The sequence below is a fragment of the Pollicipes pollicipes genome, unplaced genomic scaffold (genome assembly GCF_011947565.3).
Source record: "Pollicipes pollicipes isolate AB1234 unplaced genomic scaffold, Ppol_2.1 Scaffold_4881;HRSCAF=5763_pilon_pilon_pilon, whole genome shotgun sequence".
In the NCBI taxonomy this organism is placed as follows: domain Eukaryota; kingdom Metazoa; phylum Arthropoda; class Thecostraca; order Pollicipedomorpha; family Pollicipedidae; genus Pollicipes; species Pollicipes pollicipes.
The window spans coordinates 1,893,723-1,907,631 of record NW_023596576.1 but is presented as its reverse complement, the minus strand read 5'-3'; the positions used below and the strand labels follow the sequence as shown (position 1 = coordinate 1,907,631).

At 57.1% G+C, this 13,909-nt stretch overlaps 1 protein-coding gene across 1 annotated transcript in view; it reads right to left on the bottom strand.

Annotated features, from left to right (window-relative positions):
- Positions 1-423: 423 nt before the first annotated feature.
- LOC119101386 (peptidyl-glycine alpha-amidating monooxygenase-like) overlaps positions 424-13,909 on the bottom strand; it is a 32,580-nt gene continuing 19,094 nt past the window's right edge. The window contains 11 exon segments of the mRNA XM_037224720.1: positions 424-2,872; positions 3,312-3,464; positions 3,882-3,914; positions 5,282-5,323; positions 6,932-7,086; positions 7,508-7,769; positions 9,209-9,446; positions 10,306-10,353; positions 10,355-10,379; positions 10,854-11,088; positions 11,423-11,552. Coding sequence (XP_037080615.1) covers positions 2,691-2,872; positions 3,312-3,464; positions 3,882-3,914; positions 5,282-5,323; positions 6,932-7,086; positions 7,508-7,769; positions 9,209-9,446; positions 10,306-10,353; positions 10,355-10,379; positions 10,854-11,088; positions 11,423-11,552 — 1,503 coding nt within the window. The 3' untranslated portion in view covers positions 424-2,690.

The following is a 13,909-nucleotide window of genomic DNA, read 5'->3' as shown; positions in this document are numbered from 1 at the left end:
ATGCCCGGCGCACTCAAAGGCCAGCTGTTTTCTGCCAGGTGTACGCAGGCAGACGGCAGCACAGTGAACTTATGATCGGCACATCTGGGCACACCAAATATCGCACACGGTCGGGCGAGCGACCCGCGATATGGCTGCTGGCGCGACATTTAGACCAGGTCGTGCAGGTGGTGCGGACTTTGCACCGGCCGGCGCATGCCAGCGGGAGGCTCGCCATGGCTGGTGCCCTGCCGGTAAGCGCAACAACAAGCACGTATTGGCACCCAACCTGCCAGCCGAGCGTCCTCAGCTTCAATCAACCAGAGTTTGGCCCGCTCTCCGCCGCCAGCGCGTTTGTGGGTCGATCCGTCAGGTGGCACAGCGGTGACGACCGAGGGACGGGCCGACCCGATGTTACAACTGGTCACCGGAGCCCAAACGGCGTCTCTGTCCCGGGTTTATTGACCTTATTGACCTTCACCGACCTAACCATGTACAAAATATACATCACTCTATCACATTGTGCGAACGCCTGCAAAAGAACAAACGGTCAATAAATACACGTAGCTCTCGTCACTGCACGCAACATCGCCACCGGTTGACTCACGGCCGGCACGGGTCACGGTCAGCGGCGTGAACGGAACGGTCGTCGCCGTCCGTTCTGCACAGCCGCAGCGGCCGGCAAGGCGTCCCCACACATACATTGCACGGGAATGTGGACCACGCGCCGGTGCACTGGCTGCACCTAACGAGGCGGGGCGGGGGCGGCCTGACGGCCGTGCGGAGGACAGGGCGAGCCATACAGCAGGTGGGCTGCCCGCTCGTCCGGCCAGAGGGCGGTGGCCGCACGAGACGGTGACAGCGGTCCTAGTGCGGAACGTGTCGCCGCTGGGGTGGCAACAGATCATCCAATATGAACGATGGGAGGACGGTGGTGCCTCGAGCCGCTGGGCCCTCAAACGATGTGGAGGACAGGATGGTGCCTCGGGCCGCTGGGCTCTCAAACGATGTGGAGGACAGGGTGGTGCCTCGGGCCGCTGGGCTCTCAAACGATGTGGAGGACAGGGTGATGCCTCGGGCCGCTGGGCTCTCAAACGCTACGGCGACAAGATCGACCGCACGGGAACACTGCCAGCTACAAGACTCGATATAATAAAATGCTGCCAGCTAGGGTCAACTGTGACATCACGCATTTGTTCATCTAAATCGAACAACAGAAAGCCCACAAATACGTGACGCAGCTGTAAGTAGAATGGAGCACTGATTACGACGCTCCGATACAAGCGCAAGCTCGCGTAAGAACGCAGCACGCAGAAACATTGTACCCCATCGTGCAAACAATCCCGCAAAGAGCTGGAGACAGATGAGATTCGAAATCAGGCGTCGTAGCAGATCTGTGATGAATTGCACACGAATACCAGACGGAAGACCAAATGCAGATCTGCCATAAAGTAAGGAGCACGCACGAACAGCACACGGGTTGATATATGCAGTCCAAACTCCAATAAGCACAGTTCCGAAGCATTCACAAAAGCCAACACCACGCTCCCGACTGTTTAGCAAACATCAACGGCACGCTCAACTAACGCAACACACATTTTTGCAGATCAGTGACCATTACGTTCGTGCTACTCGGCCGGCTGGAAGAGCCAAGGTCCACACACACACACACACACACACACACACACACACACGCACGCACGCACGCACGCACGCACGCACGCACGCACGCACGCACGCACGCACGCACGCACGCACGCACGCACGCACGCACGCACTCACACGAAGAAGAGCTGTCGAACAGCTCAGTTCAGCAGACAGTCTCGAGAGGTAAAACCCGGGAATGGCGACCACTCAAACACTGCCTCATACACACTCAAGCGTGCCTCACGCCCTGTTCCTGAAAAGTTTGTGACACATCATCACCAGCAGGCTCTTCACTACAGATCCGAGCAAACACGTCAACCCACCGGGTCGCCCAGCGGCCAGCCCATCACTCCGCCGCAGTGAAATAAAGTGGACCAAAAGTGGCGACATTGTCAGAACGACACAGGCGGTTAGCTCCATAGAAGTGTTGAAAAAAGTTATAAAAACACAAGAGTTACTCCACGTGGTGCACCAACCAAGCTGCTTCGATACGTAGGAAACTGGAAGAATTTAGCAAGCTTACTCTCAACAGATAACAACCTCCGCGTGACCCAGTGCAAACTGGGTAACGATGCTGGCCGAGGGAGCGCCGCCTCCTGTTGCGTGCGACAAAGCGCCCGTCACCAGCAAACACCGGCATTTGCCACGGACCCCGCACAATACAGCAAGTGTTCTACATGCAGGACAATCCTTGTAGATCGCGTCGAAGCGGAGGCCGACACAGCACCGTATTGTCGGTCGCAAGCTTGAAGTCAGCCGCCGTGCTCTTGCCTCGCCAGTCAGCAGGCACACGGCAGCGAGCGCGAAGGGTCACACCTTCAGAAGCGAGCCCCCAAATAAATAGTGGGTCCATGGCGATACGCCCTCGCCCCTCTCAACATCTCCTCCGGGCAGGAACGCGCAGCGCCGTCCTCGCCCTCCCCAGGGTATCCGTTGTCTGCCATCCGCAACCACAGAGAGCACCAATCTGCGACACACCAGCGACACGTCACACACGTCCGCAGCCGCCCTAACACGCGTGCGCGACTGGACGCACGTGAAAGGGGGCGACAAGACACGACTTTTCACGTGCGCGACTTGATCTTGGCGATGAACTCCTCGACGTCGCTGTCGCTGTCCTCGTCCAGGTCCTCGGTGCTCAGCGGCTCGAAGCCCCCCCGCGACTTGGAGCCGAGCAGCGAGTTCATTGACTTTCGGTGGCCGGCTCCGCCGTTCAGATTGTGCAGCAGGAAACGCCGCCGCTGGCCTGCCGGACCCGGGAAGAGGAGGTCACATGGAGGTACCGACGGACGGAGGAGGAGTCAGAGCGACGCATCAGCGGACGGAGGAGGGGATGGATCCGATGGAGGTACCGACGGACTGACGAAGAGTCAACACAGATTTCGGGTTCACGTGGAAAGTGTGATCGATCTTGAGGTCTTAAGCCACATATTCGAACAATATTTAAGTGCGTCATTCCTGCGCACAAAACGTGTCCATGGGTTCGAATCAGCTGAGTTTAGTTGTGCCTATATCTGCGATGAAAGGCGTTCTTCATTGAAGTATATCTGTGACGCCACGTCAGTGAACGGAGCTGGGGTCGTCTCCAGCAGGCAGCGACGGGAGTCTTCACCGCCAAGGACAAAGCGGGCGCACTGTGGCGGCCGCCCACGCACGGCGCACGGGCACCGCCACCCGGCACTCACCCCGCTTCCTCAGCCGAATAGCGGCCATGATGACAGCGAACAGCACGACCGGCACGGCGAACAGCGCGCCCATCACCATCTTGGCGTGACCGGAGAGGGCCGGTCCAGTGGTGCTGCTGCCCTGCGGCGACTTCACGAACTCCACCGTCGGGTCTGCGGCGGCATGGGCAGCCCGTGTCACGATCGGCGCCCGTGCCGGTGACCGGCGGCGCACGGCGTCCGCGGCTCTGACGACACAGCAGTCAGTCTGCGGCTGCCAGTGTACACAGCACAGTGCGTTATACGTCCGGCTGTCTCCACAGGCGGGCAGCGTGACAGCTGTCGTCACGAAGCGCACTCGAGCCTGAGGCGCGACTGCGCTGTCCCACACGCCAACCATGGTCATCTGTCGCTCATCGTGCACTACTCAAACGGACGGTGGGCGAAGGGGAGGACGCCGGCAAGGTTCCCCGTAGTCGATGAATTTCTAGCAAGTGCGCGGAAAGGAAGTTCTGTGCTACTCTGGAAACAGATGAGACGGTAAAACCCCGTGGCTCATGTTTGTAAGAAAACTATCGTACGTGAACTGACCTTCATGCAGGCCGTTGCCGGCCGAGCTGCTCCCTGAAACATACAATTGGCGCATTCAAGGCACAATGAAGAGCTCTTTTACTTGACAACCTAGCAGCTGTTGTGTATTGGTTCCACAGCCACGACTACCGTGGAGGGAGTCTCACACATGTTCCCGAAAGACGCGAGTCGCCATCTATTTTAAGACCTCAGCATGGGGCTAATGCACGAAGTATCGAACACACGTAATGCAAAATCATGCAACAGATCATTGCACTTCGCTGGCTCAAGCTGTAGCCACGCAACTCAGTCATCCGACACTCAACAGGCGTCAGAGTTTCACTTGATGTCCACTGGACCATTCCACTGGCTCGAGCCATTTCAAGTATGTGCACATTAGGTATCTCGGGCGGCCAATCGGATATGAGTTACAAACATTGGTGCCCACCGATACCGGCGGATGGTGCAGCGTAGTGCGCAAATGCGTTGTGACGCCGCCCGGCGCCGCAGGCGTGCCCCCGGGGCGCTGGTGGACGTGGCTTCAAGGGCTCATGCGACACAGCGTGATGTTCGAGTCGCCGTTAGACCATCGCGTGGTCTGAAGTCTCCGATCGACGCTCCGCCCACGCGTCTGACGGACACCACGTCTGGCGATGGGTCGTTCGCACCCACGCTCAAGATGAGCCTGAAGGGGGCTTCCCTCACCGGCGCGCCTGCCTCAGTCCCACACGCCCAGTCTACCGTGGCGGCAATGGGTGCGCGCGTTCAAGAAATATCTCCCTCTAGATTCCGCGATGATCCAACAGCGACTGTGTTCGAGCGCCACACGGTATGACGAGTCCATGGCTCCGACGCAGGCTTGCCGGGGCAGGGCGGTGCTCCAGCACTAGCGAGCTACGCTACAAATGGGAGAAGGAAAACTGGCCGCTTCGCCCAGTCACTAACGTTTCCAGTCCGGTCGGCGCATATGGATTAGAAAACAGGAAAGGCATGCCATCCCTCAATCCGTGGCCAAAAGCCTTAGCCCAAAATAACAATCCCAATTATACGCATGTGAGGTCCAATTCAAGCTCAAGAAGGTCGCCACAGGTAGTTGAACTTAGCTGACCTTAAAACCCCGATTGGGGGTCGCGGATTTCAAGGGTTCCAGAGCAGCCTCGACCTGGCCAAGCTTAGATGACAGTGTTCGCCACAAGCAGTGCCATAGACGCACTGCCGGACACGGTTAAACCTTGAAAATAGAATGACGGACGCGCTGCCAGCACCCAAATGATTAGGGTTAGGGCCACTGACATTTACGAAGGTTGCAAAATATTACTGACATATGTGGTCATTTACTCGTATGTACACTAGGGTGACAAGAAGGCTTAAGTCACCGCGCCCACCGGTAGGGAATATCCGCCAGGTTTCACATTACTCACCTCCGGTTTTTAGATTCTTTTTCTGGGCGCTATGGGCTCCACCTGCGAAACGCAACGGCCCGGTAGAACGTCACAACAAACGGGCAAGACGGCGGCGACATCGACACTGCAGGTCACGCCAACCATTCCTCACCTCGAAGATCAAGTAGTTCGATAACAGCACGCAAGCATTTCATCAGCTGCAGCACGCAACTGCTGAAATACACGATGCCCGCGGTTCTTTCAGACAAGCAGTTATCAGCAGCGCCAGTCTATGAATCGGCCCAGACGGATACAGCCTTTCAGCCTCTAACGGCCATGGTGAACGCCGGAAACACTACAGCGCAAAAGCTTTTTCATTTCCAGCTCAGCTCCGACGGAAACAGCGGGGCGGATTGTCATCAGCACCACACCTTCGCCATCCACCACCCTACGCCACAGAGCGAACCGATGAAATACCCAATGCACTGCCTCCGATCAGGCGGCCAACTTTGCGTGAAGCCCACCGTTTTACTTAAATTAAATTACATGCGGTGAGATTAAACAGTAATTTAACATAAAACCGTCATTTCGAACTGGAATGCAAAGCCGCCATGCTTTTCAACTCGGCAACGTGACTATGCGGGCCTTCCATAAGGCAAATTTATCTTGGTGACCCCTCAGCGGTTATCGTTGATGTCGGCCCTTTACACATGCAGGCAAGAGGAAAGTCGACCATCGAGTGTCTCCGGCGAGCCCCCAAGCCCCGTTGAGGCCCGTCTAGCCGCCGTGAGCTGGGCTGAAGCTTTCCTTTCCTGAACTGCGCCGGTGTTCATAATTGTACCATACAGAACATCAGCGACATCCACTCTCAGCTTTAGCGCGCGGACTCCGAACTGTGACATAAACATCGCCGGCTCAGCCGCTAAACAGGACGGGAGTAAAAAGTGGACGGACAGCAACGGCCAAAGCGTCTTCGGACCAGGCTTTGCAGTACATAAACGGCTCTAAGCAAACACAAATAAACATGCAGCAATCATTTCCGAATTAAGAGAACCGCAAACTGTCAACACGCTCGGGCGTCACAAAAGTTGCAACTCAAAGGGTCAACAGGGCACCACCGACTACCCGGGCCTGCAGCAGTGAAGCGGAATCCCTACAACCACGTTTTTTGTGTTTTTGTTTTTTCGTTTTTGTTTTTTGTTTTTTTTTTCGCCAGCGAAATCCTGCAGCAGCCTAGATCACACGACACCCTCCCAGGATTCACCATAGGCTTACGCCAGTGGCTCTCACAAGTCCCGTAATCCGGTAAGAGGTGACCCTCTCCATCCACCCCATAAAAGGCAGCGTTCCGGGGACGAACAGGTTACGGTAAGCCCTTTACATGAAACCCGTCCGACCGAATCTCTTCTTGTCGCTTAAAAGGTCTCTTTTCAGTAGTTGTTCCCTGAGCCGCATCCGATCAACATCCTGCAACATTACGTTCAGTATATTCCTGCACTGAAAACGGGGCACTTGACGCACCGGTCACCAATTACCGGCCTGTTGCCCAAGGCTGCCATTTAGAATACAGGGAGCTACCTGTGCAGCGGGTAGCTGGGGGCGAGCCCATACATCGAACCACAGGCCGAGTGCCCCTTTGCATCCTCCCCTCATACATCAATCGGACGGCCAGCCTTTCCCCGTACTCACTGGCCACGAATTTCCAGACTTTGGGCGGCGAGAGCTCGACCACGTACACGGCCGAGCCGTCGTGCGAGGTGGCCACGTCGTGCGGGTTAGAGAGGCCCTTGTCGTCCGGACTGAACGTGGACGTGACGCCCTTGGAATCCACGCTCACGACGTACCTGCCGGTCACGAGCACACCATGTCACGGGCGGGGCGGTAGAGCGCCCCAGAATCGGAGCCACTCACACCCCTTGAGTTCGCGGTGGTTCGCCGCGTGGAGGTCTTCTCTGTCCCGCCTGCTGCGCGCAAGGCCTGTGCGCGCTTCCCAACCCTGCACGACGTCACGACGTCTGCCACCGCTGTTCATAACATGACCATCACCAACACTTGTTCCCTGGCCTGACCGTGTGAGACAAATCTGTGCCCGGGTGCAAGACGAAGGCGTGCGATGGCTTCCGCTCAGCCTGCCGCACTGCAAACGGCCCAGCCGCCAGCTGGCCACGTAAGACGCCTCTGCTGACGACGGCGCCGCAGCGGTACGACACCGGTCCCATTCGACCCTGTCATCCTTCCAGCGAACGCACCATGCCACCCACTCACCCCTGGACCTTGTTATTGGCATAGTTGGGGCCGTTGACCACGTAGAGGGCGCCGCCGTCGCGCGCAGAGTAGGCCAGTGCGTAGATGCGCGAGCGCTGCCACGTGACGCTCACGTCGGTCTTGCTGAGGTCCGAGGCACGGAAGCAGACGACACGGCCGTTCTCCCGGTCGGCAGCGCACACCAGGTTGCGGTCCTCCACCAGCGTCAGCGAGTGCGGGATGTTGAACTCGTCCAGCGCCGGCGCCCTGCCCAGCAGCGAGCCTGGCGGCGGAGAGGGCGCGCTCGGGCGGTGCTGCCACTGGCGCAGCCCGCTGGGACGGCGGCTGGTGAAGCGACCGGGGTTCTGGCCGGCGCCGACGTCTGCAGTCCGACTCAGCCCGTCACAAGCGTTTGAATAACTAACGAGATATGCTTCACACACACCCTGTGTTTACAGCAGGGTGGTGCATGTACCTGTTTGTAGGAAATGAAAACGTCGTGGAGGGAGAATGGGCCGCCGCCTGACCATTGTTAAGACTGATACAGCGGCAGGTCAAGTGTAGTCCCGCCAGAGCAACGGCGGGTCCGGAAAGAGCACAGCGGCCCGGCGGACGGGGTGCGACTGTTGTCGACACGGCCAGCGTGTACCATGACAGACATCGAACTCTACGAGGCGCACCGCACTTAGTACAGGGATGGGTGCAAACATAGCCGCGCTTTGTTCGCTTCCTGAAGCAAATCGCATGCAGTATATAGTCAAATTAAACTGTATGGGGCATTGCATATTCAAGTCTACCATGGATCAGTCACGCAAGAGCAGAGCTCGGGGAGAAACATCAAGTTTTGGCTTTCACTCCACAGCCAGCAGCAGGCGGCCACGGGCCGTGCATCACAGGGCAGAGGCCACCCCTACTGGAATAACTTTCCAGCAACCTACAGCCTCGGTCGGTTCACTGGACGTGTGACGTCACAACAGCACCATGTCGAACACCGCAGTCAAACAAGCGTCTCAGCGACACGACCATGATGCGCTGGTGCCGTGGCTGGCTGGCCTGGCCGGCAGCTAGGAGCACACACAGGCGGCGAACAGCGGCGGCCGTGAGGCTGGCGATTGTGGCAGCGGGCCGTGCGCCGATCTCGTTCACGTCTGGGAGTGAAGCGATTCAAAGACTGCCGCCCAGCCGCGCAGAGACCACCAGCCTCCAGCGCATGCAGCTATCAGTACGCAGCAAGCGGGGACAAGCATCCAGATAACAGTCGGTTGTGTTGGGTATCGGCCATTCAGTCATGACTTACAGTTCATGCCAACAGTCGTGGTTCTGTGATGCTTCTGGGGTTGTGGATGTGTGGCATGCACGCCGATTGATTATTCACATCTGAGTCCACAGTTCACATGCAGTGAACTCTGGACAGGAGAGTTCACATTCAAAGTTCACATGCAGACCGATTTAACTTGACCAAGTCTAATGCACAACTGGAGCAAACTCCTCCGACCTTCTTTTTGTTATCCACCTGATGTCATCGTTGCCACTTTTTTACATAACTTGCACAAAAAGGGTCAATGCCAAAAAAGCCCAAAATGAAGGGACAGGCCCTTCGTTACTCCCCCCCCCCCCCCCACACACACACCTCACGCCCTTCCGCCCCTCCCCCTTCACCGTCACCGCCAAGAGCCAGCCCGCCGCCCCAAAGCGCCGGGCACAGCCAGCCGGGCTACCTACCGAATATAGCGAACGTACTTGAGGCGCGGCCGACGCTCTTGATGGGCCGGCCGCCGCCGGGCGCGTACTTGAGCACGCGCGTGTTGCAGTAGCCGTCGGACACGAAGAATGAGCCGTCGCGCATGACCGCCACGGCGGTGGGCTTGCAGAAGTGGGTGTCGTCGCTGCCCGGCTCGAACTTGGTGCCTAGCGTCATCAGCGGCGTGCCGTCACCGCCGCGCGCGCCGAACTTGAACACCTGCCACCGGGGTGGGGGTCAGTTGGCGGCAAAGCGTCGTGTGGAATTGGAACCCCGACAGCCCGGCCTGCCACGGGCCCGTCATGACATCAGCTGTACCGCTCACAGCTCTGGCAACGTGCAGTGGGCCAACACCCTTCCCGTCAAGTGTGACCACCAGCTGTGACCTCTCACGCCACCAGCTTGGCGGGCACCGTCACATGGCTCGCATGGCAGGCCGCGTGTTTGCGTTCACCGTCGGACGACGTCCCCGAATGACAACCTTCCTCAGCGGGATGGCCGGCTCTGTTCAGCACAATTTCAGGTCGGCCCACATGGAGGCAATCATGGCCCCCGTCGTCCGATAATGGGCACCTCAGGCCGTGGTCGACGACCCCACCGCCAATGGGACGGCGCGCCGCCGCGGTGCTACAACTCCGGCGACAGTCCAATGACAGCGGCGGCATCCATAACATCGGCACTTCAATCAGTGCAACCGTTGCCAGAGGCCATACTTCACGCGGCGCGATTTATGGAGTGGTCCCCAGCGACAACGCGTCTCCTGATATTGTCTCACGCCGATGTGTTGGGTGGCACGCAGATGTATTGGGTGTTTCTGAGCTGGCGGTGGCCTTCACACGAAACACACATCGAGACGTAGAGCGCAACAAGCCTCGTTTGCCACGGTGTCACGTGCCAGCAAACGACATGAGCTACGCACGAGCTCTGCACGAAGCCCGGTCGGCGAGGCCTCCGCACAACGGGGCCTCTGCACGGTGGGGCTCGGCCGACCCACGCCATGGTCGGACCCGTGGCGTTTCACCAGCCCGGTCGGGTCGACCCCCGCTCCTCCCCCCGCGGTCCGGCGGGCCGCTCTCACCTGGTGCATGCCCACGTCGGTGCACCACACGTTGTCCTCGTGGTCGACTGGTCAGTCCGTGCGGCACGTAGAAGCTGCCGGCGGCGCGGTGGCGTCAGGCGGGCGCGGCTCGTTACCGGCGGGGCGGGAGGGGGGCGGGGGGGGGGGGCGTCACACGGACCGCCAGACGGACCCCATCGGATGGACAGCGCGGAGGGTGACCGGACCGACGCGCGGCATGAGCCGCAGAGTACCAATAGATAGCCAGGACCACGTGCCGCGGCCAGCCTGGCGCAAAGTTGCAGTGTCGGTGAAACTGAATGGAAAATTACAGCACACACGTACTTAAGCATACCCCAGCAGGTCGTCTACATTACTCTAACATGCTTATGACAGTCTGGCACGGTTCATGATCTCCACAACTTCAGCTCCAGCATTCGAAAAATTTGGCGGTCGAGAACTTACCGAGTTCCAGCACCAAGCAATGAGCCTGCTGCTGCCATGAAAACAGGTCGACTTCCTACCAGTAGGTCCCTGAGGCATCGCCCACAGGCCCCAGCCCCACTCACAAGCGCGCGCCCATCTGGAAGACTATCTCGCCCGTGTCGTTGCGCAGATAGACGATCGTGTTCTCGGGGATGGGCGAGCTGGTGTCGCGCAGTCGGTTGCCGACGAACGTGTCGCCCGACCACGGCCGCGACGCCCGGTGAAAGACGACGACGTTGCCGGCACCGTCCACCGACACGGCCACTGCCTGGCCGAACGAGTGCGCCGAGCCGCCCCAGTTGTGGACGAACTCCACGCCTGTCGCCACCGGGGGGCGCGTCAAAGCTGAGCGCTGGCAGGAGTGGAGGACGGAGGCTGAGGGCTCGGCCAGCCGGTGGGTGCGGATTAGGCATCAGCGAGCTAGACACTCGAGAGCCAGGTTAAGCGCGTTTTGGACCGGAAGCCTCAGCTCAACAGCGCCGGGCAGTTGAGAAGGTCGAGGGTTGTTTATTAGAGAACCATAAGCACTGGATAGTGGTGTCACGAAGTAGACTTCAACCCGGGCTCATTATACAACACCTACAGCCAACAGAAACGCCACGCTCGTCCTCGCGTGCATGTAACGTTCCTGCCTGCTCTGACCCTGGCCCACCTCCGAGCGCCTTGGCGCGGCGCGGCTGCTCGTACGCGCTGGGATCGACGACGGTGCCAACGACCGGCTGGGCAGCGTTGTCGGGGCCGGCGCCGTCAGATGGCCCCGTGTGGTAGTGCAGCGGGTCCTTCTGCAAGGGGAGGTGCCACCCGTCAGCACGCCACGTGACGGGGCACGTGCATTCGGTTCCGGTTCAGTTTTACTAGCGCTGTCTTCTGGGTACAGTAGGGCTGGCGCACAATAGTAGAACAGAACGCACCCTCTGGCATGCACACACTTGGTCATCACTCGTGTAAGCGCTCTTCAGTCAAATGTCAGTGCCGCAATGCAAGACCGGACATTTTATGTTTGAAGGCCACAACAATCAAGAAATGCCTTTGCTGCAGTGGCAGCGCCAGAACCATGACTAGGTGAAACCCCTAGTCACTGCAAGGCGGAAGGCCGGGGTGGGGAAAAAAATACCGGGTCGTGTCTACCAAGGGACTGAATTAAGTACAGTAAATTTATGAATTGTCACGCTATGACAGCGTGCAAAGAAAGCATCTGTATAAAAGCAGTTGCAGGCACAAAGATGTCAAAACCTAGCATAAGCCAGCGCCAATCAGTTAATGAATACTGAAATCTGCGCTCGAAAATTTAACAGCTCGCACCTAGCGACTACAATTCCCAGTTTGCACACTAATCGGCGACCAGCATGACTGGCAAGCATGCCGTCCTCAAGACCAGTGTAACCAGTACATACGGTTGTCTCAATACGACCATACACTATTGGGCATGCTGACCTCAGAACCAGCACAGCCAGTTTATGCCTGGTACAATTTTAAGCCATATTGGGGTGCCGCCGAATGATTCAGGCACATCCGGTTCATCACTTCAGGTTGGTGATATGGCTGTGCTGACTGTTAAACCATTGCCGGACAGAGCTTGTATTGAGACCAATAGCCTTTCTCACAAAGGCAGTTTTTGTACATTTGTATTGTAGTTTGTAAAGTTGTACGTGTAGTTGTAAAACTGTGTTTCATGAAGCAGAAACCTACAAACAACAACTACAAATTACAAACCTACAAAACCACACACAAAAATTGACAAATCTCTCGAGGATTTCTACAACCGTGCCTTGGTATGTTAAAGGCCAGCTGATTTTCCAGCCGCGGCGCATTTGTAAGATTGAAAGTACAAATTACAACTACAAATCAACGATGGCCCGCCCCGTTGTAGAGTAGGTGATCGTAAGCTTAAGGCAATGCCGCTAGCGACAATGGATTGTGAACGCAAAGCACGCAGAGGAAGGAGGCTGGCAAAAATCCCCGGGGCACAATAAACAAGTACTCGGAGGAAGTGGAAGGACAAACAAGCTCGCAGAACGCAACGCTCAGGTGAAGTGACCCAGTGATGGTGTTGATGGATTTAATCATCTCTTACTCCGCGTATGGCCCGTGCAACCAAGCGTGCAGCAAATTTGTTCCTTTGCGTTATTACCCATCACTATAAATGACCTTGGCAGCCGCACCGGCCCGATCGAAATCCTGCGTTGTCTCGTGCTCGCGCGTTTCAGGGGTGGGAGGGTACTGATACGAAGGCGGTCATTTTCCGTGAGTAGGCCTACTGGCATCTAAGTCACTGCCAGGATGAAATGGCTGTACTTAAGGTTATGAAATGTCTTAATTTTAAGTGTAGTTTCTGCCCATGCAAGTGAAAGCAGGCATGCCATCCTATCGAACTGCGGGCATGCGACGCCATTCACGCTGACGCCAAACAGGGACAGCTATCGCCGGGTGTGAACAATGCACGAATCCCATGTCTGTAAGTAGAATATAGGTGTCTATCGTGGCAACAGAACACTAGTATTATGCTGGTTCAATGAGTCACCGTTTGCCATGACCGTGCCAATATTGTTTGTTTACTTCTGCTTAAAACTGTAAGACGCGCGGTGAAGACAGAGACAAATGTACTTGATTGCTGGTATGGGGGAACCTAACGTTCTGCTCCTTGACACTTCTGATACATTTATTTTGTTTTTGTTTGCAAACCGCGGTATTTACGATTATCCATAGCATAATTTGTTTTCGTGCGCTCACATCAGCTGGTGAGTGAAATACTGGAGGGGCATCGTTGGATTTCCTATTGGTGGAACCCCGTGCGACTCAGCACAGGGCAATGACGTCACTGGTGCCCTGTGTCATACGCCCCCGCCGCTGCTGTCTCGATCACGGTGGCGCAGCGGAAACGTAGGGTAGATGCAGCATTTAAAGTGATTGGATGGAAGGCAATTAATAAAGCTTTGATCGGAAGTACCAAGCAAAGTCGTACTGATTCGGTTAGTGTTTCATTTATCATGCAAGCAGGGGCGTCAGCTTTTCTAAATCATTGGGGATAACGTAGGACCTAGGTGAAATGCATATTTTGTGATAGGGTGAGCCATTTTTTTCCCGCCCCCCCCCCCCCAACATATTATTCAGCGACATGACGCCCTTGTGAGGAACTGTG